The sequence below is a fragment of the Taeniopygia guttata genome, chromosome 3, assembly GCF_048771995.1.
Source record: "Taeniopygia guttata chromosome 3, bTaeGut7.mat, whole genome shotgun sequence".
NCBI classification, from domain to species: Eukaryota; Metazoa; Chordata; class Aves; order Passeriformes; family Estrildidae; genus Taeniopygia; species Taeniopygia guttata.
Window position 1 is genome coordinate 110,466,919 of NC_133027.1, and position 24,286 is coordinate 110,491,204.

The 24,286-nt window shown below is 44.5% G+C and overlaps 1 protein-coding gene and 1 long non-coding RNA gene across 4 annotated transcripts in view; one reads left to right on the plus strand and one right to left on the minus strand.

Moving 5' to 3' along the window:
• Window positions 1-4,404: 4,404 nt before the first annotated feature.
• Window positions 4,405-6,511, minus strand: LOC140683821 (uncharacterized). Of its 2 annotated transcripts, none has more exons than XR_012055349.1 (3): window positions 6,358-6,511; window positions 4,996-5,134; window positions 4,405-4,723 (listed from the first exon to the last, which is right to left on the minus strand). It is a non-coding gene; the product is annotated as an uncharacterized lncRNA (long non-coding RNA). The 2 variants fall into 2 exon arrangements; XR_012055350.1 differs by lacking the exon at window positions 6,358-6,511 and adding an exon at window positions 6,198-6,280.
• Window positions 5,021-24,286, plus strand: part of ISM1 (isthmin 1) — a 41,369-nt gene continuing 22,103 nt past the window's right edge. For both annotated transcript variants that reach the window (XM_072927621.1, XM_030269223.4), the window contains exon 1: window positions 5,021-6,273. In XM_072927621.1, coding sequence (XP_072783722.1) covers window positions 5,488-6,273 — 786 coding nt within the window. In that variant the 5' untranslated portion in view covers window positions 5,021-5,487. The remainder of the gene's footprint in view (window positions 6,274-24,286) is intronic.

Here is a 24,286-nt window from a genome sequence, read left to right on the forward strand (position 1 = left end):
CGGGAACAATGGTAAATCAATCCAGAGTCAGAGCCTTTACTCTGTTTGAAGCACTCAGCTTCACTGCACCCAACCCAACTTTTGCAGTGCTAACACTCTCTTCAGAAGAAAGGCATTTGCTGGTTTCACTGTACTTCTCCAAAGAGGCAAATTTGCCTTGTGGCAAGCTCTCATGAAAGTCAGCAGAATTCAGAGTCTTTGGGCACTTCTGAAAAACCTTGCCTGACATGCTGGTTCCCACAGTCCCATACTGCCACAGCTTGGCAAATGCTCCAGTGCAGTTGCACATCATCAGTGCAAAAATGTGCAGTATATTGAAAAGTGAAAATGTGGCAAAGTGTAAAATAAAGAGAATTTGGTATTAAAAAACCCAACCTAGCAGTAGGGAAACTGGACTGGACTGTTTTTTCTGCTTTCTCCATTTCCATATTCCATAATCCAGACTTGTTATACATTTCCGGTTTGGCTTCAGTTTTTAATAAAGTGGCTGCTGAATTTCCAGCCTGTCACACAGGCACTGCAGAATTCAGAAATCTTGACCCCAGCTGGTGGCAAAATATGTAGATGGGAAGAAAAGCACCAGTCTAGAAGAAGCAGGAAAATTGAGACCTCTAAGCTAATCAGTTCTTTTAAAAAGAGGGTGGTTACTATTCAAGTAGTAATTTATTGAGATAAAGGAACCATGAGTCACAGAAAGACTTAGGTTGCCTGCAAGGGAATGTTATTCTTTTCCTTTTTTTTTTTTTTTTGAGAGAAGACCCTTGTGTGTACATTTGCAGCTTATTGCTAAGAGGTTGGAGCTAGAAAGCTAATCAGCCATTCTGTCTCCTATCTGCTGATCTGCTGGTGTTGGGGGAAGGGGAATGTGGGCAAACAGGCATTAAATTCCACTGGCTGGCGGGTGATGGGAAGGTATTCCTTTATAAGCAGCATCCAAGATGATGAACCATAAAGCAAAGCCCCTGTGAGGAAGCAGGGGAAGAGGTAGGGAAAGCTTTAACCATCCATCTCAACCTAGCCTTGCTCAATGCTTGCCAGAGCAGAGGTCACCACCAACAATAATAACCCTGGAGAAGCCAGACGTATGCTTTCCATTCACCAATAATCTACAAAGCATCTTAGGGTGAAATCCTGGCTCCTCTGAAGTCGATGGGAGCTTTGCCAACGACTTCAGTGGAGCCAGGTTTTCATCCCTGATAAATTTAAAGCAACCACCAGGCTTAAAGATGAAACAACAGCATCCTGGGAGTGGGTGCAAGCTGAGGACCAGCAATGCTTCTCTGAAAAGCTGTCAGATCAGAGTCCTGGAGCAATACCAGGATGGACAGTAAAGGGTGAAAGTGGACAATCAGGTAAACACCAATAATTTTTAATTGCTGGGACAGCTTCAGTATAGTGAGTCTTGATACTGTGACATAAAACCCAGTGGTCCTTTTCACTTCTGAGATAAAGCATTTGAAGAAAGTTAGGTTGGTTTATATTATATCATACTGATTTTTTTCCTCTCCTCCTCTTATCCAGGATTTTCATGTTGGCCTTGAAGGTTGTCACCTGGTGGCACTCATCCAAAGTGAGGATTTTTCACATTTGACCAGGTACAATCAATGAAATGAGCAGAAATGTTTATTTCAGTCACTAGGACCACCCAGCCTCTGCAATGTGCTGTGTGTCAGGCAATACTTTGGTTTTCAGGACTCAGCACCAACTGCAGGTGCCTGCACAGCGATGAAGAGGGGTTGGCCCCAGGCAGTGTGGTGGACAGTACGTGGGGTGATAAGCTGTGGTGGCTACGGCAGGAGACAGGAGCATCACCATCAGAACATGTCAGCAAGGACATGACAAATTCAGCCCTGGACAAAGTTTGTTGGCCTGGAGCACTGAAGGTGCTAGAGTGGTATTTTTGTTGGCAGGCTGGTGAAAGGGAGGCCCTGGGCTCTTCTGGGAGAAGAACACAGACAGCCACTACTCACTCTTGAAGCTGTGCAATGAGGAACATGGGATCTGTGAGGTGTGCAACAGGCAGGGTGCCACTCTGTTCCTTTGAGAGCTTTAAAGTTCTTCTAAAAGTTCTTATGCCTTCTGAAATATTTTTGTATTTCAACTGAGTTTTCTCCCACATGTTCATGTAAATTATAATTGTTTTGCATTATTCTTTGTCGGTGGAGGAATTGATGGACTGTTGGTTTGACCAGTGTGGTTGGAGAGGTGGCAGTTTCACCCTCCAATCCACTGTCATTTTTGCTATTGTATATATAGTGGAGTCAGAAAATAAAGTTTGCTTTTTTTAAGTTCTTTTTCTTTCCTTTTACATCCAGCCTGCTTCTATGAGTTATTTCGTGTTGCAGTGTGACAGCAGCAGTGTGACTCCCACAGCTTATGACTGCCAGCACATGAGCTGAGCTACACCACCTGACTAGGCACTGTGGTGGTCATCACAGAGTTTGGGCTCTTTCCCCAATGGCTCTTGCTATTTCCCCTGGCACTGGCAAGAAGCTGGGAGTGCACAGGAGCTGAGTCTGCCATTGTCACTGGAGGGAAGAGAAATGGAAGGTAAAAGCTGGAGGTGAAGTGTGAGCTGTGAACCTGTACAGGGAGCTATCACAGGAACACACCTCTCTTATCCCAGCACCACTGTCAGACCCACTTGCTGATCCAGCTCCCTGCTGAGTGCCCACAACCACATCCCAGGAGCAGTATCTCCCTTAGGATAGCTATGGATCTCCTCCTCCTGATGAACCCTGACTTCATCTTCCAGGGACTAAATGGTGCTCACTGCTTGAGCAAGTGTCCACCCAGCTGGGAAAACAGAACTTTCCCCTTTGGTTTTAAATCCATCTCCCCTACAGGTCTTGATTCAGCCATCTGGACTCATCGATGAAGTCATTTGCTGACTGAGGAGTGTTTGTGAATTTAAAGGGACATCTCCAGAGCATGTGCGTGCCCACTCCTGCCTCGCTGCCCCAGACAGGCACACAGGCAGCAGTGCCATTCCCAAGTGCCACTTTTACACCAACTTTTTCCAGTGGGACGAGGCTTTGGTTCCTCGCTGCCATCCACTTGCAGCTGAGAGCAGCACTGCTCTGTCCCTCCCTAGCTTTGCACAACAGCTCAATGCATTAATGTGCCACGAGGAGATGAGCACCAGTACGGGCCCATCTCATCTGGATTAAAGATGTCTTTTGGTTCAGTTTCATAAGGCAAGGGAGAACTTGCATTACCCAGAGCTCAGCAGCAGATCCATGTGTGTGTTTTAAACCAGACTGTCACTCAGACTGTTTTGCATTACGAGCCTTCAGTCTTGCTCTGGCTGTCGACTATTAAGCTCTGAAATACAGAACTCAAGTGCCAAGTTTCCACTTTTCTTCAACAGCCGGGATCCACTGGCAGCCACTAGGTATGGTCAGACTTTGGCAAACCTGAAGGCTGTGGTCATGAGTGAGTCAGAATGATGTCTCGTACTCTTCCAGTGATAACCAGGACACTTGTGCCTCTTGGCTGCCAAGCCTGCCTCCTGTAGCTGCCCTGCTTCTGCTCATTGCCACCAGGTTCACAGCAAGGGTGGCAGGAGAGCCAAGGCCAAGCGATGACAACTGAAGTACAATCAGTGTTCTTATCTCCTCAATATTTTGATTAGCAAAAAAAAAAAAAAAAGGCACCAAATTTTTAAAAAGCCATGTGAGAGTCCCACAGGCTGTTATGGCTTTATGCAGCATTGAATAGCTCTGTATGATCCAAGAGCATCAGTGCCATACTGGGTATTTTTCAACAAGTGATTTCACAAGATGGGAACTGTACCTCTGACACACTCAGGGCAGACCCATGGGAGTCCCTACCCTGCACAATCATCTGTCCTGATCATTCCGACTGCAGTGCTAACATGGAGTATGTTTGTGGATTTGAAAATGCTTAAATCTGAAAGTTTGGGGCTTGTGGTTATTGGTCACAACTTTAATGATACCCCAGTGCAATGATATTAACTATATTCTTGCCTGATTCCTGTGCAATAATTGACAGTGGCTATCACTGGAAGAGTACAAGACATCACTCTGACTCATTCATGACCACAGCCTTCAAATGCTCCAAGACATGGAAAGAACCTCTTGCGAGCTCTGATTCTCCTCATGCCCCAAAAATTGGCAGTTTTCCAGGGCAAGGCTGCCCTCATGGCTCTTGTCCCAGTTGGCACTGCACACTGGAAGAACATCTCACCCTTACCTTGCAGGAAACCCTGTTGAGGGAGGACACTGGTCTCCAGATTAAAACGTTTCAGATTAGGGGATACTTTTTCCCCAATATAGACATTTTAGACCAATTCAGCCTCTCAGCTGTCACATGCTCACAGATTGTTCATATCCTCATTTTTACACATACCATTCCCAATTGCGCAAGAACGACAACAAAGATTCCAAAATTCCCCTTTTTTTGTTAGGTTGCTTTATTTATGCTTCAAGTTGATTTGAGCTGAGTTTGTTCTTGTTACACAGAGCTGCACCTTGAGCACCCACAAAGAGGTCCAGCTCCCTCAGACCAGATGCTGAGATATTGACTTATAGCAAGTGATAATCCAACCCTCGTTTTCAAGTCCACATTACTTTTAAATTTGTGGTCCTCCCATCTGACAGAGAAAGGTTTTTCCACAGTACTAAATACAGGTCAGCAACCAAGACGAAGAGTAAGGACTGTCAAACCCCGACTGGAGTCTCGCTAGGGATGCACAGACCAACTGAAAGAGACGTGGGCAGGGCAGATCCATCCCAGCCGAGCAGAGATCGCAGCCGGGATGCAAGGTGCAGCCGTGTGTGGGAAGGGGTGCGGATGCAGCAGTGGGGTGTCCTGGCAAAGCAGGGCATGGGGAGGAACAGGTCGGCACGGGGAGAAGGGGAGCAGGTTTGGGGGGAACACGCTAAGTCTGGAGCAGGAGCTGCAGAGAGGGCGAAGGAAAAGGGGGGGAGCAGGGGAAGGAGGCAGGGCAGTATAAAAGCATCCGACACGTACCTCTCCCGACACAGAGCGAGGGGGCGAGAAAGTGGGTCTGGAAGCAGCAGCAGCAGCCAGGAGGAGCGGCAGCCGCTCGCAAACACGCACGCACGGTGGCAGGAGAGAGTGCGGCGCTACCCCTGCCAGCCCTACGGCGCTGGAGGAAAGAGAGAGGAGAGATGGAGCCAGGTATCCAGCTCCCCGGGAGGGCAGCGGGCAGCTGGAGCTTTTTGCAGCCCCTCCACCTCCGCCCCCTATCCCATTTCCCACTGAGCCAGGGGGTGGAGAGGGGGAGGAAGAGGGACGGGAGAGGGAAGCTGCAATCTGTCCCTTTTCCCCCGGGGAGCTCGCAGCTCGAGGACCGGGAGCCGGCGGGGGTCGCGGCGCGTCCCGGCCCGGCGGGGCGGGCAGGGCAGGGCAGGGCAGGGCAGGGCGACGCCTCGACGGGCGTCGGGAGGGGAGGGGGCAGCGGCGGGGCGGGCGAGGACACGGCGGCGGCGGCGGGGGAAGATGGTTCAGGGGCCACCCCCATCCCCGTGCGCGGAGGGAGGCGATAGCCCCGAGCTCTCTCCTCCCCTCGGAGCGTCCCGGCTTCCCCGCCATGTGAGACTCGTCCCCGGCTCCCCCGCCTCGCTCTCCTCCCTCTCCCTCGCACACACGCTCCCGGCTCCCCGCCGTCCTCGCAGCGTGTCCCCGCCGGCCGCCGAAACCCGCCGCTCTCCGCCGGCCGCGGCTCCCCGAGGCGGCGGGGGTTCGGCCGCCCGCTCCCTCCTTCCGACGGCCCCGCGGTGCCTCTGGCTTGCAGGGCTGCCCACAGAGACGCCGCCGGCCTCGGGTACCTGCCGCCCGCCGCCGGGCAGCGCCGGGACTCTGGCCGCCGCCGCGGCATCCCGCCCCGACGTGGCTCCGCCGTGGTGCGGCGGCCCCCGCTGCTGCTGCTGCTGCTGCTGCTGCCGCCGCTGCCCCGCGCCCGCCGCCCGCCCCACCGACGCCGAGAACGGCGCGGTCCCCGCCGCCCGTCCTGCGGCTCCTGGGGCCGCCGCCGGGACCGCTCCGGTGGCGGCCCCGGTGGCGGCGGCGGCGGCCACCGCGGCTCCTCCTCCTCCGCCTCCTCCGCCTCCTCCGCGTCCGCCGCCGCGGGGCCCTAAAGCCGCCCGGCTCAAGAGGATGGTGCGGCTGGCGGCCGAGCTGCTGCTGCTGCTGGGGCTGCTCCTGCTCACCTTGCACATCACCGTGCTGCGCGGCGGCGGAGAGCCCCACGCCCCCACGGGCGCCGGCAACCACAGCCAGCGGCAGGTGAGTGCCGCCCCGCCTCCCCCACCACCCTCCCGCGTCCCCCGGGGCCGTCAGGGCCGGCCGGGCAGCGCGGGGCTGGCCGACCTGACGGGAGAGCCGGCGCCGTGCACCTGCTCCGTCTGCCTTCCCCTCCTCCTCCTCCTCACGCCTGTCCCGGTGCCGAGGGCTCCCCCGCCCGAGGGCTTTCCCCGGGGTGTCCCCCGCCCTCTTTGGCTTTACGCTGTCGGGGCAGCGGTGGCAAAGGCAGAGCTGCTCCGGCGCCGCGGTTCGATGCCGTGCGGGAGGCGTCGGGGCGGCTCCCACGCGTGTTCCCGCAGCGGACGACGGCCAGCGCACCTGGGCAGCCTGTGGGGCAGGCAAGAGATGGGAGCAGCCGTGTCAGGCACGGCATGTCCCACCCAAGGCAGCCCTTCGTGGGGACACAGCGTGAGAGGGGAACAGATAGGTGTGTGAGGTGTACGGTCTCGGGAAATACTGCAACTAAGTGTATGGCATTCCTTGGAAAGCATCAAGAGACAGTCCTGAAATAGGCAAAAAACTTAGGGTCATAAGTGCTTGTGATGTGCAGGACAGCGCTTGTGTCCCAGCTAGCCCATTCCAGTCTTTTGAAAGACTTATCCCATAAAACTCCACTCTATATTTTGTCCGACAGAGGTGAAGGACGTTTTTTTGTTCCTTTTCGGTATTTTCACAGGTCGTTCTTTTTATTCAGTATCACATGCTGCCATTCATTTATAATACTTGGAGACAGTGATCAAAGCTGCAGAATCACCAACATCTGCAGACAAAGCTTATAAATCTCTGCTCAGTTGCATGTGCCTTGGCCAACTCTCTTCTCCTCCATCCAAGTGGTAAAATAAAATCAACTACCAAGTCATGCGATAAATTGACAAAAAATGCCATAACTATTATCACCGTAAATTTATGTAAACTGTCCATCATCTAGGTAAGAATCATAGCACCAGCAGAGTATAAAAGCCAAGGAAAAGTAAGGAGAGTGCAGGCTGTACTGGCCACTGTATGCATGAGATCCCCAGCTGGTGGTCCACAAAATGAACCCACTAGCCACAGGAGGGAACCCAGAGCTGCAGGCTCAACATCCCAGTCTCAGGCTGGAGTCAGGTCCCCCTAAGTCAGAAAACCTCCTGCTGGCCTTGGTGGGAGTCCTGCTTAGGCGTGCTGAGCCGTGCACTGCAGGCAAGGCCCCACCACGCTGTCGCTGCACTTTTATCACCAGCTTGACGTTCCAGGATGTTTTTTTTTTAATATCTGCAAGATTTCTGGTAATAATGTTTTATAAATGATGCTTTCTTTTCTCATGGGCACCGGGAATGCCTTTTTAAATGATGTTCCTTGGAAAAGTAAATTTGGAGAGGTTTTTTATGAGGTGTTTGCTATCATTAGAATAATCCTGAATTTGCCTTTTCTTGACAGGCTTGTAACATAATGAGAGAAACATCTGGGCAAGTGGGAGCTCTGGGTGATGCCATTTCCCTGAGGAGCTCCTTTTAGAGCACTGTTGTAAGGTTAGGGTGAAAGCAGGAAAACCATCTTCAGATAATTATCCTGGATTATTATCACTGTAGTTGGCTGTCTCATGAAAACCTGTAGATTGTTGACTTCAAGAATTTTTTCTGTTCGGTGATGTTTTACAGATCACCTTAATAAACTCTGTGCCTTTAAGCACCGTGATAGCTTTAGCAGTTCATATTTTCATAATGTTTTGCCATTTGTAGAATTGAAATTCTTATGTACTTCCCAGCTCCATTGATTCCGCAGTTATGTATTTGAGAGACAACATCTGTACAAAACATTATGGGGGGAAAAGGTATTGATTAGAGCAATTGGTTAAACAGATGGAAGTCTATCAATTTTCTGGTTTTGTAACTTCCAGGGATTCTTTTGCTAGGTGGATTCTATTGCTTTAGAAAGTTGCACTTAAGCAGGCAGATTCTTCCATTCAGAGCATCACAATGTAAATCTCAATGAGAAGTTTGCACGGGGATCTTCTGATTTTGGCAGGTTTTGGGCTGTATCATGGCATGTGCTGAAGTAAATGCAAAAATCCTAGTGCAAGGCACTCACAGGGAGGGAATCAGTGTGGGAAAGGAAACTGCAAAAACTCAGACTTGTTGGTATAATAAGCACTTAGACATCTCTCAGGGTTTCTCTGTCCTGGTACATCTCTGGAGAGGAGTGATTGTGAGAAGTGAGTAGATCAGTGTTGATCTACTCACATCAGCATTTGATGAAATTTCACTTGAAGAAGTGTGGCAAATCCAGGAAAGAGTAATCTTTGCAACAACTGTTTATTAGACATCTTTCGACGTGGCAAATTTGTATCAAAAGCCCCTGGCAATTATCAAACAGAGGATATGGTGTATTAGGACTTAAGCAGTCTGTTTGCACAAATGAGGCAGTCAGAATTGGGTCCTTTTTGCATAAAATGAATTCAGGACGAATCCTTAGTAATCTTAAAATATTATTGGAGATTTAAATAGTCTAAAACACTTGTAAACATTTGAAGTCTGACTCAGTAAGAGAGGAAGAACTTCTTTTTCTCCCATCCCTTGGTCCTTCAAATAAAGGAAGGATTTTGTAGGATAGTTTTTGTAGGATAGTTTTTTATTTTGGTCTTTCAGTGGCTGCAGTTTCATGCTGCTGTTAGAACTGGGTTGTGGCAGGGCAAATGAGCACAAAATGGGAAATCCACATTGGAGCTGTAAAGTAGCTCACAGTCTTGAGTTATGAGAGGGAATCAGCCTCATGTTTCTCAGTCAGATTTTATTCCCTTCCTTCCATCTCTTCTGACAGGAAAAAAAAAAATGGAGAACTGGGATGGGGAGAGATTTTTTTCCTGCTGAGAATTCTACTAGGTCTAATTTAATTACCATCCAGAAGCTGTTCTGGAGCATATTTATGAAATAAAGAAGTACAAACTTTCTTTTCTGAAGAAGAGCAAATGAAGCTATACTAAGAGATGGAAAAAAGCAGCTTGGGTATGCTTTTATCTTTTTACATAGTTCTAAAACCAAGGGAAGGCTTGAACATAAATTTTGGAAGACATTTTTAATACTTTATGATGCTCTAAAATCTGTGCTTTCATTCTGAGAGAAAATATTTCATCGTGAAGTTTATCCCCTTCACTTTTATTTTTCCACAGCAGGCCTTGCACACCAAGAATAACAGTGTTCCCACACCAAGAAAAATGACCCTGTAAAATGCAGTAACAGAGCCACCAACAATATATGCCATAGCACATGAAGTCAGATTCTCCACTGTGATACTTGCAGCAGTATTACATTAGCCTGAAAGTCGGTAGTTGTGCCTAAAACTGGAGCCATGTAAGAAAACATAATTTGAAAAGCAACACAATGCTGTAAACAGATTTTTTTTCCCTTTTAATCACCCTGCTCCTGCCCTTGTCCCTGTCTTCAATAAGCGTGCAAGCAATTACACCATGTTGGAAATGTTCTTTGAGCCCTACCAGAAAAAACATTCTGCTGCTGATAAATGGTTGCACAGGAGTCGCTCTCCAAGCTGCGTGAGAAGCCCTTTACAGGGCTGAGCTCGTAATTTTCTCCCAAGATCCCCAGTTCAATGCCATGAGTAGTTTAGCAGTGGTGTGCTGTCTGCTACCTTTGCTGGGGTACATTTCAGTCTTTTCAGGGCTTCTGTGTTCTTGCTGTCCCTTGTACTGCATTCAGGCAATTTGTAAAACTATTTCCAGTCAGATACAGTGGCATATTTCAGCTTTCTGGCTTCCTCAGTTAAGTAGGACTCAAGCTGTTTACTTTGGGAGCGTTTTAGACTTGGGTTTTTTGAAGCTAATTTGAGCTCTGGAGCTTTACATTTGTTTTTTTCTATTAGGAACCGATCATCTGAGTAATCTTTGAAATCCTGTCGATTCCACATTCTGCCTTCTTGTTTTCCAGACTGCCTTTAGCGTGTTTAAGGTGCCAGTTAGTGGATGTACATTGTGTATTTACTATGAACCCTAAATCCTTCTCTGCCTTAAGAGACATTTATACATAATAGCTTTCAGAGCAGGTGGCTTGTGAATTGGCCAGGCTGATTCTCTGTAACCCAGAATCTCTTTTGGTGAGCTGGTTCCTCATCACAGGGGATGCTGTTTTGCACTTTTTGGCAGTGCCAGTGAAACCTGCCTGTTCTCAGCTTTTCTACATGGATTCTTAACTAAAGGTCACCCTTTGGCACATGTACCTCCAGCTATATACTAAGATTTAGCAGTGGCTTAGACCATGTGTAGTCCATTCTCTCATCTCCCAAGGGAGGGAACTGTGTGTGCTCTTTAGTGGTTTTGCTGTTGGGCTGTGGCTTGTTCCAGGATCCAGGGGGAAGGAGGTGTGATTAGCTTTACGTGTGCTGCTGCTGCAGGCATGGAAGCAAAGGATAAAATGGGAAACAAGGGTGAAGGGTTGCTGCACTAAGCAGAGGACCATTTTCTGGCATCCCTGGCTCCCAGGAGAGATTCTTTCTCCTTTCAAACCCGGCTCTCAGAAATCTCCAGAAAGCATTAATTAAACTTCTCTTCATACCTATCACTTTGATTAATTTCATAGCAAGCTAAAATATCATTGGTGGGAAAGTCCTACACCCTCAGGGTAGGATGTGGCAAGATTTTTAATATCTTAGACTACTGCAATAATTCTGAACAGGTATCCAAGAATATTTTAGGTATGGCTGCAAGGAACAATATTAGGCAGGTGTGAATGTAACTTCCTGAGTTAAATTTTACCAAGATGTTTGGATGAGGCATATTTTGCTAAACATTTCTTAAGCTCAACAGCTAACAGTCACTGTACTGCTTATCTTGGATCATCACTGATAAATACCTGGCATTAAATCACAAGGTGCCTCTCTGTTTTGTCTCTGTAACTATAGACCAGAGCAGTTTTTTCTCAGTGCTTCATACTGAAGAATCTCTTTGAGTTATTTATTTCTGTTTCGAGCAAGATTTAGGATCATTTTCCAGCTCTTTATAGTATTGGGCTATTTGTAAGAAAAAAGCAGAGTGTGTGTTCTAAATTCATCCTGGGCCATCACAGTGTCTTCATGTTCATTCCCATGGTCCTGGGGCCAGACACAAAACACAGTGGCTACTACAGGGAGAGCTCCAGTGACATTCCTCATTTTGCTTTTCTCTTCTCTCAATTGATCCTTACTGTGCTCGGCAGCTGTGTGTGAGGGCAAAGGGCTTAAAGGGAAACCCCTTTGCTTCTCCTGCTTTGGTTGCCAACCCTTAGCTTCAGTCCTATTTCCCTGTTCTGTCCTTTCCTAGTGTCAGCTGCCCACAAAAAGAGGAGGCCTAGAGCTGCAGCTCTGCTCCTCTACAATTTCTTCATCATTGTGCTGTGTGGTGCTGGTCAGTGTGTACTCCCCTGTGGTTTGTAACATCACTGTTATGACCTTCAGGTAGGTAACAAAGCTCCAGTACTTGGAGGTTCAGCATAATGAGCTGTCTGACACCTTGCTGTGCTGTAGAATTCCTCTGCTGAGGAGACATCTATTTAACCAGTACAGGTTATGTTGGATATAAATTGGGAACTGTGTTTTGAATTCAGCATTGTTCTTTTGTCTCTGCTCATATCTACAACACCTCTATATCAGTAATCAATGCTGAATTGTTCCAAAATGGTGGAAAACTGTCAAAGAAAACAATGAAAGAATTGTCAATAAAGTGGAAACACCGGCTGTGTTATGTCACAGCATCTGAGAACTTCATGGAAAGTGAAGTGCAGCAGGCAGTGGTATTGCTAATGTTGCAGACAATGCAGGCTTGGCCTGCCAACATAATGTGCATGTTTGAAAACTTTCTGAAATCGTTATGTGATAGAGATGACTTCTGAAAACCCAGTCATTGCTAGGTATTCCAGTGGGAAGAAAAAAATCAGTTTGCAAATCTCTTATGTTTTCTAAGATGCACTGATTTGTGAACATTCGTGCTTGACAATTTCTCCTTTGTTTTCCTTTATTATGTAAAAGTACACAGAGTGCAAGTAATGCTAGGAAATTAGGAAATTAGGAAATTTTGGCATTCTTCTCTTATGCTTGCATTCTTCTGCCTTACTTTAAAATCTTGAATACACTCATATTTTGAATATATAGATAGACAACTCAGGTGTTTCCTTACACAAGCGTAAACCTAAAAAATTGGAGCCATGTAGTTTTGCTTGGTTCTTACATCCTGATTTAGCAGCTTTGGCAGGTTTAACTGTCAGCGTTGGTTGCTTTATGCTCTTCTGGGTGTTTTGCCAGTGTTCCTTGCAAACAGATGTGGTGGTACCCAGTTCAGCCTCACTGTTCTCTTCACTGTGTTGGTTAGTGCTTATTTGGTCCTTTTGTTACAACTCTTACCTTGCTGTCTGCTTTAAGACTACACTACATGAAAGCCCTTTGAATTGACTGAATTCAGAAATCAGACAGGTGACCTTTTAAAGGTATTATTTTTCAGTGGTGTCTTTTCTTCCCCTTATTTTACTTCAGATGTCAACCCAAGCTTATAGAGGTTGAGGTTTTCCAGTATTGTGGTGTAGCTTGTGAGCAATGTGCAGTCTCCAGCCTGAAGAGGCACTGTCAGAAATGAATAATAAAGTGTGACTTTAAAGTGAAAAATACAAAGTGCTTCAGTAAAAGGCAGAAGGAAGCACTCAATGATGCAGTGGTTACTGTTGCACTTTAAGACTTGTAAAATTGTGCCTATTTTACAAGTTTTAAAGACAGTAAATGCCAGGCTAAATTCATAGTCCAAAGCATAGAGATGAATAACATTTCCAAGAAACAGCGTAGTGAGCTCACTGGTACATCAGCAAGAACAGAATATTTCCAGTGTTGGTATTTCCATGAACTTTCTATTTGAAATACCAGAGAAAGAAAGAAAACAAAGTGAAATGTAACTTATTATTGTAATAAGGGATGGCTCACCACAGTGGTCACTTCTGTGGCACCAGAATGCTTGGTTAGAGGAGCTGGTGTGGGCGTTGGTAAGCAGTTCCTTTATCCTTTTGTCCTTGTTTTTCAAGTGCTTAGAGAACTCATAGCCATGGGTCGTATCTTTTTTATTCCTCTCTTCTAGCAGTCTAGCTGGCCAAAAGCAGGCCTGGAGTTGTTAATCTCTAAGCCTTTAATGTAGGGAAGTGTTCCTGAAGATGATAGGGAAAAATCAGGGATGAAATCTTTCTCTCACACTCTTGGTGGAGTCAGTGCACATTGAAAGGCAGGAGGAGTTCAAAAATCCCTTGGCTTTTATGCTTCTGTGCTAGATCTGCGTTCTCAGTGTGTTTAAATTGACCTCGTTCCACTGACTTCCACAAAACAAGACAAGTCAATGATTTGTGTCAGCTGCAGAGCCAAGATCCTCTTGACTGAATCTTTCAAAGCTCAGTTTTTCCACAGAACTGATAAGAACATAGCACATGTCATCAGGACCTCTGTCCATAAAGGTGACCTGGACTCTGGCATGTGGCTGTCCTCATGTTGCATGAATTAATTTCCATCTCTTATGTTTCTTTGCACTGAAAAATGCAGGTGTTTGTTCCAAAGTAGTTCTTCTTCCTTGGGAAGATGAACATTTCCTCTTGGCCAGCATGGTTGTTGAGATCAGTTCTCATGACAAAACCAGTGAGTTCTCTGTTAGCATCTTTAAAAACCAAATAGTGCCCCATCTGTTTCTGCCCCTGGAGCCACTCTAAGAAAAGTTTTCCTCCTCTCCTAAGGGGCCATCACTGGGTCCATGTTGTCCATGGGACAGGTTTAACTTCCTGAATACTCCTTTCAAGCATCTTGCCCTTGCATTCTCATTGAGTTGGGCACTTGGGTGCTGAGGTTGGGCACTCAGTCAAAACACCTCCTCGAATAGAGGAATACCCAGGAATGGTGAGCAGGAGGTGAAGTCCTTGCACTGAAAGAGATGTGCTGCAGGCTGTGATGGAAGGAGGTAACAGCACAGAAATTGTAACAGAAATAACAGGGAAGAGGACATAGTGATAAGACAACTATTTTTTTTAAGCTAGTGCTTCAAAAATTAGTTACACAGCTTTGGTATTTTTACTGCCTTAAAAGTAACCCAGCAGTAGCAGTTTTTGCCAGAAGAAACCATCATTACTCCATTGGAAGCAGCTGCTAAAGTTTATAAAGATAAAACATAAATTTGTTTAGTTTTACCTGCTATATGCATCAGTGCAGGATTTTAAAATAAGTGTGAGATTGGTCTCGATATAACATTAATAACCAGATATCTGCTAATGTCTGTTTACACAAGCTACCCAAATAAAAAAAAATATTAATAGTTTAAAACAGAAAATGAAAACCATAGCTGTCTAGCATAGATTCTGTAACACCCCAGTATACTTTCCTCATACATCATGTAAATTTTTTATGCACTATTTAATTTCATAGCCAGAAATTATTTCTCTTCTATTTAGGAACATGAGAGCAATAAAACTGCTTCTGTCTTTAATGCCTGCTGATACAACTCTCATGTGAAAGTGCCTCTGGAAGTTACCTGAGTAATCAGACTGGAGTTGTTCAAGATGCAGTCTGTATATCAACATTTTGTACTCCTGATTTTAAGATTCTCTGCACTGAAGAAGTCTGTGAAGACTCACTGCACAGAGCAGGCTATAATAAAGCAGTTAATGATTTTTATGACATGAATGCTGCCATTACAGTTTATTTGAATGACACTGGCATTCTGTCTTAAATATATCACTTTCTAATAGTTGGTTGAGGTATTTTTTGAAACCAACTCAATATCAGGCGTGGGTATGCATCTTAGCTAAACTATAACCCAGCTAGTCCATGCCTTTTGCCCTGTGAAGTGCCCGGAGTTTTTCAAAGCATGTAACCACAGTGATATTTTTATAAAGGAATGTTCACCTCATGGGATTTTTTTAAGGTGTTCTATTTTTTTTCCAAGTTACAGCTTCACTTTATTGTACATGATGTCCAATAAAAAAGATATATGTCTGTGATTGGACTTTGAAAAAGGGCCATGGTGCCTATTCCATTTAAAGGGAATGAAGTCAAGCAGTAAATTTGCTGGTCGCTCTTTTCATATTGACTGTATCTTGGCCAGCAGTTGGTCTTTGATGTTGTAACAATAGAGCAAAGGCAGAGGAGGAGGAGGATTAGGACCTCCATAATATAAAAACAAGCCTGCATTCATCTTGATTTTTATAGAGCACAGTCCCTGTCTATTGGAGGTTTGCAGTACAGGCTTAATGTTCTGCAGAAGAGTACAGCAACTTTAACATTTGCAGGTGGCTTACAATTCATCCATCATTACTCCTACCATCTCTTCTTAATTCAGTTTGTTTAGGCATTCAGCATTTGACTTTTTCTATCTTGTTATTTCTTTCTACAAGAGGAAAACAAACGTTTGTCAGGCGGGACAGAGCTTCTGGGGTATTGCTTTCCATTTTGGGGGTTGATCGTCACGTTATTTATGAAAGGCTCACTGCAGCTGGCCAATAGAATATCTATTCTTCACCTTGTGCTTTAAAGTCCAGGCTTTTATTGGGAAAGAATGAGGGACTTGATGTGTGTGTGTCTAACATTTGTGAATATATTTCTCAAACAGGACCCAGGGCAGCCACACTGCCTGTGAGTTCAGGTGTATCAAAAGAATAGTGACAGAGGTTTCAAATGAGATGTTTAGCCTGGTAGAGTCCTGGAGAACTTTGATGTGTATTGAAATGGTAGCAGCAGTAGCTATCAATACAAGCATCCAGGAGGAAAAGGGTCATCCATTTCCTGAAAATGTTCAAGGTACCACGATGTGCTGAGTGCTGGTGGGAGCAGATAGGCTTCAAAATGTGAGGAGAGCTTGGAAAGAGACAAATAATCCATAATGTGCCATTGCAGCCGTGTGTGCAGCATGGCAAATGTGGAAGGCAGCATGAAGGGAGTGTTCGCAGGGATGTGATGATGGCAGCAGCAATGAGCCTGCTGCAAGGGAATCCACATCAGAAGCCCAAAGGCAGCTCTTAGGAAACAATCTGGGGCTGGATGAGCTTAAATTGCTTTACTGCACCAAATTCCAGTGGCTCTTGCTTAAGGCATGATCCTGAAGTCCACTGACAAGACATAACACCGGGAAGTTTGTCTACCAGACTCCAAAGACACCTGTCCCAAGGAAGAGAAGGGGTGAGGAGAAGATACCAATCCTTGATGCATTTGACAGTTCAGCCCTTGATTTAGGGTTGGATCCTCTGCCTTTTAGGTGTTCAGGTTAGACCAATGAGTCCAAACTCATGAATAAGTCACTGCTTGCCAGCTGAGCTGCAGTAGCTCCTTAGATGTTTTATTCCACCTTCATCCTGAACAAAATATGAGGTGACTTTATATTTTTAGTAACTCAGCACTAAGCAAACAAACCCTGCCCATAGCTCTTGTAAGGGTGACAGCAGTCTGTCCTCAGACCAAGTGCTCCATGGTCACCAAACACGTGGCTTGTCAGTGGGGAATCTGGTTTTTAGTTAACATCTGCCACGATGGCCATTTTCTGCAGCAGATGTAGCAAGGCAACATCTAGTGCAGAAAATGCACACCTTCCATTTCTGTGCTCAGTTCTGTGTGTCCTACATCAAACCCAGATACACAGTATTGTCTTGGCTGTTTCTGTTTTCCTCAGCTGCTGAAAGCATAATACATCTGGCTCAGCCAGTATAAGGTGAGAGTTCTGGGTAGTTAGAGGCATCACCTAGTATTTAAAAGGGTTTGCCCTTGAGAGATCAATAGCTCTGAAAAAGCTGCTGAAATCCTTCAGTGGATGTGAATTTCATTCCTGCTCTTCTTTGATGTGGCATTCATGGCATTTTGAATAATGTAAATCAAAGCTGCCTTTCTCACCTACCTATCCCCTTTTCTTCTTCTGTCTCCTACGAGGATCACTTTTTCATGTTCTTAGCTGTCTTAACATCAAGATAAACTCATTATTTGCATAACATCAGAGTAAGGGTGAGATCAATACCACCTCTCTGATTTTTTTGTCTTCCTTTGTCCTAATCCTACAATAAAATACAAGAGGAGTATGCAGCTGAAATCATGTGTTTGCACACATATGGGCTAAGTGGGGGAAAAGAGATGCCTGAAACGCACTGCTACCATTGATAAAAGGAGCAAAACTTACCTTGTTATATTGGGCTATAAATCCCATAATACTACCATGACAATTATTGCAGTTTGATTGTGAGAGCTGTATGAGGAGAATATATATATATATATATATATATATATATATATTTGTCTCTTTAGCAGAGCTAAGTAGCTGGAAGTGAGTTCTGAGCCATAGCCTTCAGTGTCTCTGCTGGTTTTGCTTTGGGATCTCTTTGTATAGAGCTGTTCTCCCTCTCTGGATATGGCTTATCCACGAGGGTTCCATCTCTGTTCCTTGCCAGAGGAGGTGAGGATACACAAAACTGAGCTTCTTATCTTTACTCTCTTACCTTGCTGCTTTATTGGGCTGCTGGGACTAATCTAAAGATGTTTTTTTGCCTGCTCCCCATACACTTTATTTACAGTGGCATCTGGGTGGCTTCAGGCACATGCCAAGACTATAACAACTTTAAAAAATAAAACCATTTATCCTAAAAATTGCTCAGACCTAACTAGTGATCATGGGGTAGAAGGGAGACAGAAATGAAGATATTTTCATTTCACGTAAGTGTCAGATTCAAAAGCATCTGCCTTGTTCAGTGCATGTATGGTATTCATTTCCTGTCTGCAGTCGATTGGAATGCCCCCCGAGTCGTTAGAAATTGAAAATCAAGTCATGCTTCTTTAATCAGCTCTAGGAAATAGCCCCCTCCCTATTTGTTCTAGGAGAATTTATATATACATGCATTGAATTCATGATACAAAAAGCCCACACTTCTCTCCAGGGCACATCCTTTCTCCCCTCTTAGACAGAGAAGGGTCTTCACAGTGCCTTGCCGTGGTGTGCTGCCTATCAGCTCACTTGCTCTTCTTCCCCATCATGTCACTGGAGGGAGGCCTTTCTCCTGTGAATCCACATCCTCTGGTTTCTTGATCTGGCAATCAGGCAGCTCAGGGAGGTGGAGAGAGCATGATGTCCACTGTTGGTGGCTTGATATGAAACCACAGCAAGTGCTGCCTCTTTGTGCAGATGCCATATATGATAATTACTTGCAGTTGCTCCTGTATCAGTCTCCAAAGTTTTCTAAACAGAGAAGGTAAAGCTGTGCACTTGAAAAGTTATTTCCCTGCAGGAGTTGAGGTGCGTGGTCCTGAGGCAGCCGCTCAGATTTCTGCTGCTGTTTTGCTGTAAACTCTTGGGTGTAGTAACCCCTTCTGCTGCTGTTTTGCTGTAAACTCCTGGGTGTAGTAACCCCTTCCAGTGAGTCTTGTGAGGCACATAGCTGGTGCACAGATATTGAAGGTGGACAAACACTGCCTTTCCTCCTTCTGCCTTCACCCTCTCACTTCCATCCAAAGCAAAGTGAGTATTGGCGGGGAAGGCAGCTAAGAGAGAGGCACATAAATTATCTCGCAGCCATTTGATGGTGTGTGTGTGTGTTTCGAGCACCAAGACTAAAGTGATTTGCCTTTTTTCAGGCACAGAAGTAGCTTTGCCAGAAGCACAGGAAACATCATGTTTTTGGAATATAACACTTGTCTGCTTTCTTGCTTTCCCGTCATTAGCTTTTGCTTATGTGATGAAGTCATCATGTAACTTTTAGTCCACGGGGACTAAACACTTTCTAGTCTCTAAAAACATCTGCCAGTTAACACAGCCAGAGTCATAGACACTTTTGAAAGCATAGGGTGGATAGTCAGTGGCATTTGAGAGGAAGACATGGAGACTGGGAATAGCTGTTTCTTGAAAACTAACAGCTGAAGGCAACTTTGGAAATTGAAAAGGCTTCAAGTAAGGTTACTCTTTTAGCTAGGGAGAGATAAAAACTTTACTCATTAAAGCTGGTTCACCTAGTGAAATCCTAGCCATAATGATTTAGTAGAATAAACTTGCAAAAGGACATAGTTTAAAACTCAGGAAAATAACTTGAGATGTATGTTTGTTCTCTTTCATTTACACTGATGTTTTGTGTGCTGACCTGCAAAGCCTGAAAAAAGGGTTGTGTACAAAAAGTATTAATAGTCTGAATTTCTTTTGCAGTTTTGATTGCAGCTTAAGGCAGCTTTTCCCATTCTGTTAGAACCTAATGTGTAAATTATGATGCAGACTTCAGAAGATGGGTGAGATTAAACTAGTTTAATTAAATTTAGCAATGGTATAAGTAAATTCTATTTTAAAGCTTTATTTTACTACTGATTTTATGCAAGTCTTTAATAAGGCCTAAAAAGAATTAGAACTTCTGAAGAATCTGCATTTTGGCACCACAGGTTACTGGTGTAGAATACTTGGGCTACTCTTCAGCTGTACCTTTGCCTGTTCAGCCATTCAATCCCTATGTCCTGTGTGGAGAGCTCAGCCAGGCAGTGATTACAGGGAAATCTTTAGAGCAATGAAGAATAACTAAATGTTTATCAGCAGCTTAGGCAACTAGAAGCAAAATTTGGCACTGAGCATCTGTCAAAGCCGTACACAATTCAATTCTGTATGCTTGGCTGTCCCCTGGATTGCTGAGCAGATATGCTGAAGAACAAAGCGCCAGTGTTGTGCTATGTTAGAAAATTTGCTAAAGGGCCTCTGTTTTTTTCCAGCAGACATTGAGCTGTAATCACCACCAAGTTTCTATTATCAAAGTGTTTATATAAACTGGCAGTTCTTCACCTCCAAACTGAGCCATACTGTTTGTATTTTCCAGCTGAATGAAAACATGAAATACAAGCAAACAACAGAGCATAAAAAATAGCTGTGATGTGAAATGTGTGTCCACAACATGTAGCAAAAGGTTGCCAGATCTGAGTATAATATGGTTGGTTTTCTCCTTAAGCTCAGAGTTAAAAACATTGTGTGCCAGAACCACTCAGATGTGACCCACTGTTTGCCAGAGCTGTGGAGGAGGAAGGAAGCTCAGTGAGGAAAACTCCCGAGCAGAATCTGAATGAAGGATGGACCAAAGCTTGACAACTGCAAGTGAACAAACTGGCTCAGTAGGGGAAGAATGGTGTTAGAGCTACTCTGGCACTCAGGAGGTATCAGTTCACAAGGTTAAACGAGGCAGCAGATTTTCCTCCACTGCAGAGGGTCCTGATGTAGTGTTAGCCATGTGTCTCAAAAGAGCTGTCTGGTACCTCCTAGATGTGAAGGGGCCCTCAACCCCACAGCCTGAGGATCTCTGCAGTCATAACACATGTCCTGGCTACACATTCAGTCATCAAGATTTTCTGTGTAGCCATGAGGGCTACACAGACAAGCTTATAGTGTAGAAACTCTAAAATTCAAAAGCTGTGATTCTGTGCTAAATGTGCCCAGATGCTCTGAGATCCTGGTTCTGCTGGATGCAGCTCCTGAGAGCTATTTCAGCATACGGCAGACAACCAGCTGTGGTGGACTGGGTATGTACTGGGGCACCCCAAGCAGTACACTGTGGGGTGACTGGATTTAGTCTGTCCATGGCCACATTGTCACACAGGCAGATGTACTGCAAGTTAGAACTGCTCACACTGTCATTTTACCAATTTTGCTGGAGAATTTGAGAATAATAGAAAACTATTAAAACACAGACCATGATTAACAACTTTATTATTATTATTATTATTACTATTATTATTATTATTATCATTATATTACCAACTAACTATTTTCAGTGATTCATCTTTTATTTGCACGATGTTTAAAGCAGATGCTCTGTTTTGGACCTGCTTAGTGAAAACAATTGTGTACGTACAAGCCAATGCCATCTGTTTTAAATTTTTTATTAGCAGTGATTATCTAAAATGCACTTTTTATTATTGGAACGATTAGTTTGTGCAGTTTTCTAAAGATAAGTAAGGTTTTCCACTTTACTGCTATATGTGAGTGAGGGGCAAGCTCATTTTAAGGAAAAATTAAAATAGTAACACCCCTCTGGTCTCTGACTTCCTGTCTGACTGCTTGGACTGTATGTGGCATTAATCATAAAAGAAATCTTTCTCTGTGTATCTCTGATAATGTTTCTCAGCTGTTACCCTTACTGCCTGCTCCTTTAACATGCCTGATAGGTCCCATGATGTTTATACTTGTGATAGATGAAAAACATAAATAAACTCCAGGAATTAGATCACCCAAGTTCATTACACATCTTGCATCTGTGGCACTAAGAGTCTCATGTAGTATCCTGGTGTGTTACTCAGCCTCCCAGGACTGCTTAATTTTAAAGTGATCATTTAGCACTAACCTGAAAACCCACAACAGCCTTCAAAATGAAAACAATCTGTTTGAGCAGGTGGGAAATGAAACCAGTCCTAATGGCTGTAATGGTTTTCTGTGAAGGCTTCAGGCCTCATGCCTCATTTTGTCTCTGATAGCAATATAGCATCTGTGAAGTTTCCTAATAAATAAAAGTTCTTTGTTGCTGGTGGTTGAAGATGCTGTACAGGTGCATCATGAAAGTGAAGTGACAGACCCTCGGTTTTCAATTCAAGACCTCTTGTCAAGATCATTTTACAAGATATTTCAAAGGAGAATACAAGAAATAAGGAAACAATGTAGCTGCAGCAGGGATGTAGTAATAGATGTCCTTGCTCCCTGGAAGCTATTAGAATATAAGTTGTATCCGTTTTCTAAAATCCTCTCAACTCCATAATTAGCAGTGCTTACAAATGTGCCCTTGCTTTGGAAAGTAGGGAGTGAATGAAGGAAAGAAGTAAATATGAAGGGCAGAGAAAGAGCAACTACTGCAGAATATTTTATATATCTACAGTCATTCCTCACTTACCCTCTGTCTTGGTTGTTTTTCCAGAACTGGAAATGGTATTAAAATAAGGAAGAAAGGAGGGAGATGGACTCCTTACTTCCCAAACTTGCAGAGAAATTCCCTTTTTCCCCTAGTTTGGTATTTTTACAAGTTCCCATTTCTGTTTAGTTTTTCTGTGGGGAAAAGAAACAGTACATTTCCTTGCACCTCATGTCTATCATGACAGAGGGAGAAACATGATGGGAAGGCCAAAGGATGTTAAAACACCTATCTGATTATTGGAGAATTAACCTGCAATATCAGGCAGAACATTTTCCTGCATGCAGGGTTGTCCCTTGGAGCCTTAAACCCTGCCATAGTACAAGGCCCACCTGGCTCACCAGCACTGAAAATTATCCTTACAAAATTCCTGTGAATTGCTCTTCTTTTGTGGTTTATAGATGGATACAAACACATTGATATGTACTGACTTATTGCCCTCCCTTTATCAGAGATGGGTGTTGCAAGGTGTGTTATTCTGTAATGCAAACAATGTGAAATATTCTCTCTCAAGGGTTTATTTTATTGCTTTGTCACTCAACCCATAAAAATGGGTTTTATATGCTGTACACACTTGGAACACTCAAAAATCCTAAGCTGTTTTTGTATTAGGAACTTCTATAATTATCTGATCCCACGGGACCTGCAGAACTGTAGCTTACAGCCAGTATGAGTAACCTCTTAAAATCATCTTAATGGAAAGTCTAAACATTGTGAATAATCCTTTTAAATGAAGAGGGTAAAAGTGTTTTATCTTAAAATATTTAGAGCAGATGCATCATTTGAGTAAGAAACCAGTGTGCCTGTATTAGAAATGTCATAACTTCAAAGAAACTGAGTCAATAGTTCTGAATGAAGTGACATAGCTTTTAAAGGAAGGCAAACAACACTGTTTTCCCAAAAGCATCAGTAATAAAATTGTGTACACCCAAAAATAAACAGTGTGAAATATAAACATGGGAAATAACGTAAAAATAAGGAAAGAATATTCCCCTCAAAAAAAAAAAAAATTCATCTGTTAGCTTTGGAACACAAGCCAAATTTTCTTCAGAAAGGATGCTGGCATTGCAATAAGAACACACTTTTTCCTGCTATATGGGTCTTGGAAGAGGCTTTGCAGAGCTAATGCAGTAGCACAGGGTGAGCACAGTCTTCTTTTCACATGCAGTTCAAACTCACTTTTATTTGTGGCAGCCTCTTTAATCTTTCTACCAGAAATGCACATTTCTAATAATACTGCAGGTCAGCTTAGATGTGACACCAAGAAGTATCTTCCTAAAAAAATGGACAGTCTCTTCATTTTATTAACTGGAAACAAGTTAATACGTTAACAAGTCCGTTCACTTGTCGTACCATGAGCAGATAACTGGAATGATCACACATACTGAGCGTTTTCCACTTGTCTGTGTTGCAGTGCAAAACACAGAGGCCCAAGAACTCCTGTCTTGGGCTTTCCTAGTGCAAAAGGGACTGTGGGAGAGAGCACTGCCTCTAGGCAGAGCACTGTTTAACCTGGGTCATTCCTGCCAGGCAATAGCCAGCCCTGCTCTAGAAGTCAAGCTGCATGTCCCACTCTGGGGCTTGACAGTCGCTGCCATCAGAAATGTGTACCTGATGTGTCACTGGGTTCTCTGGGTGATGTCCACCCTGGGCAAGCAGAGTGGTCCATCCTCCCTTGCCTGCAGCAGCCTTTGGGATGGGGTAGTTATCTTGTCCTCCCTCTATTTTTCTTTCCAATGTCAAGCAGCCCCGTCTCACTCGGTCTGTAATTAATGACAGTTCCTGCCCCAAGCAGCTTGGTACTGGGCCCAATCAGCCTGATGTCATTACTTCACCATGACAATTTCCTAACTAACTCCATGTGATATTCCATCTGTTTGACACTATTAAAAACTTTTTATATAGCCCTTATTATTGTAGTTGCTGAGGTCCCCTCAAACATCACAGTGAGGAAGGGAAGTGCTGTTATCCCCACCGAGGCACCAGCAGACCATGACCTGTCAGGATCACACACAGAGTCTTGTCAGAGACTTAAATCTGGGTCTCCAAAGGCCTTGGCCAGCTCTAGCTGCATTGTACGTTAATGTGGAGAATCAAGATGCTCCTGAAGGAACAGACAGAGAAAGTAT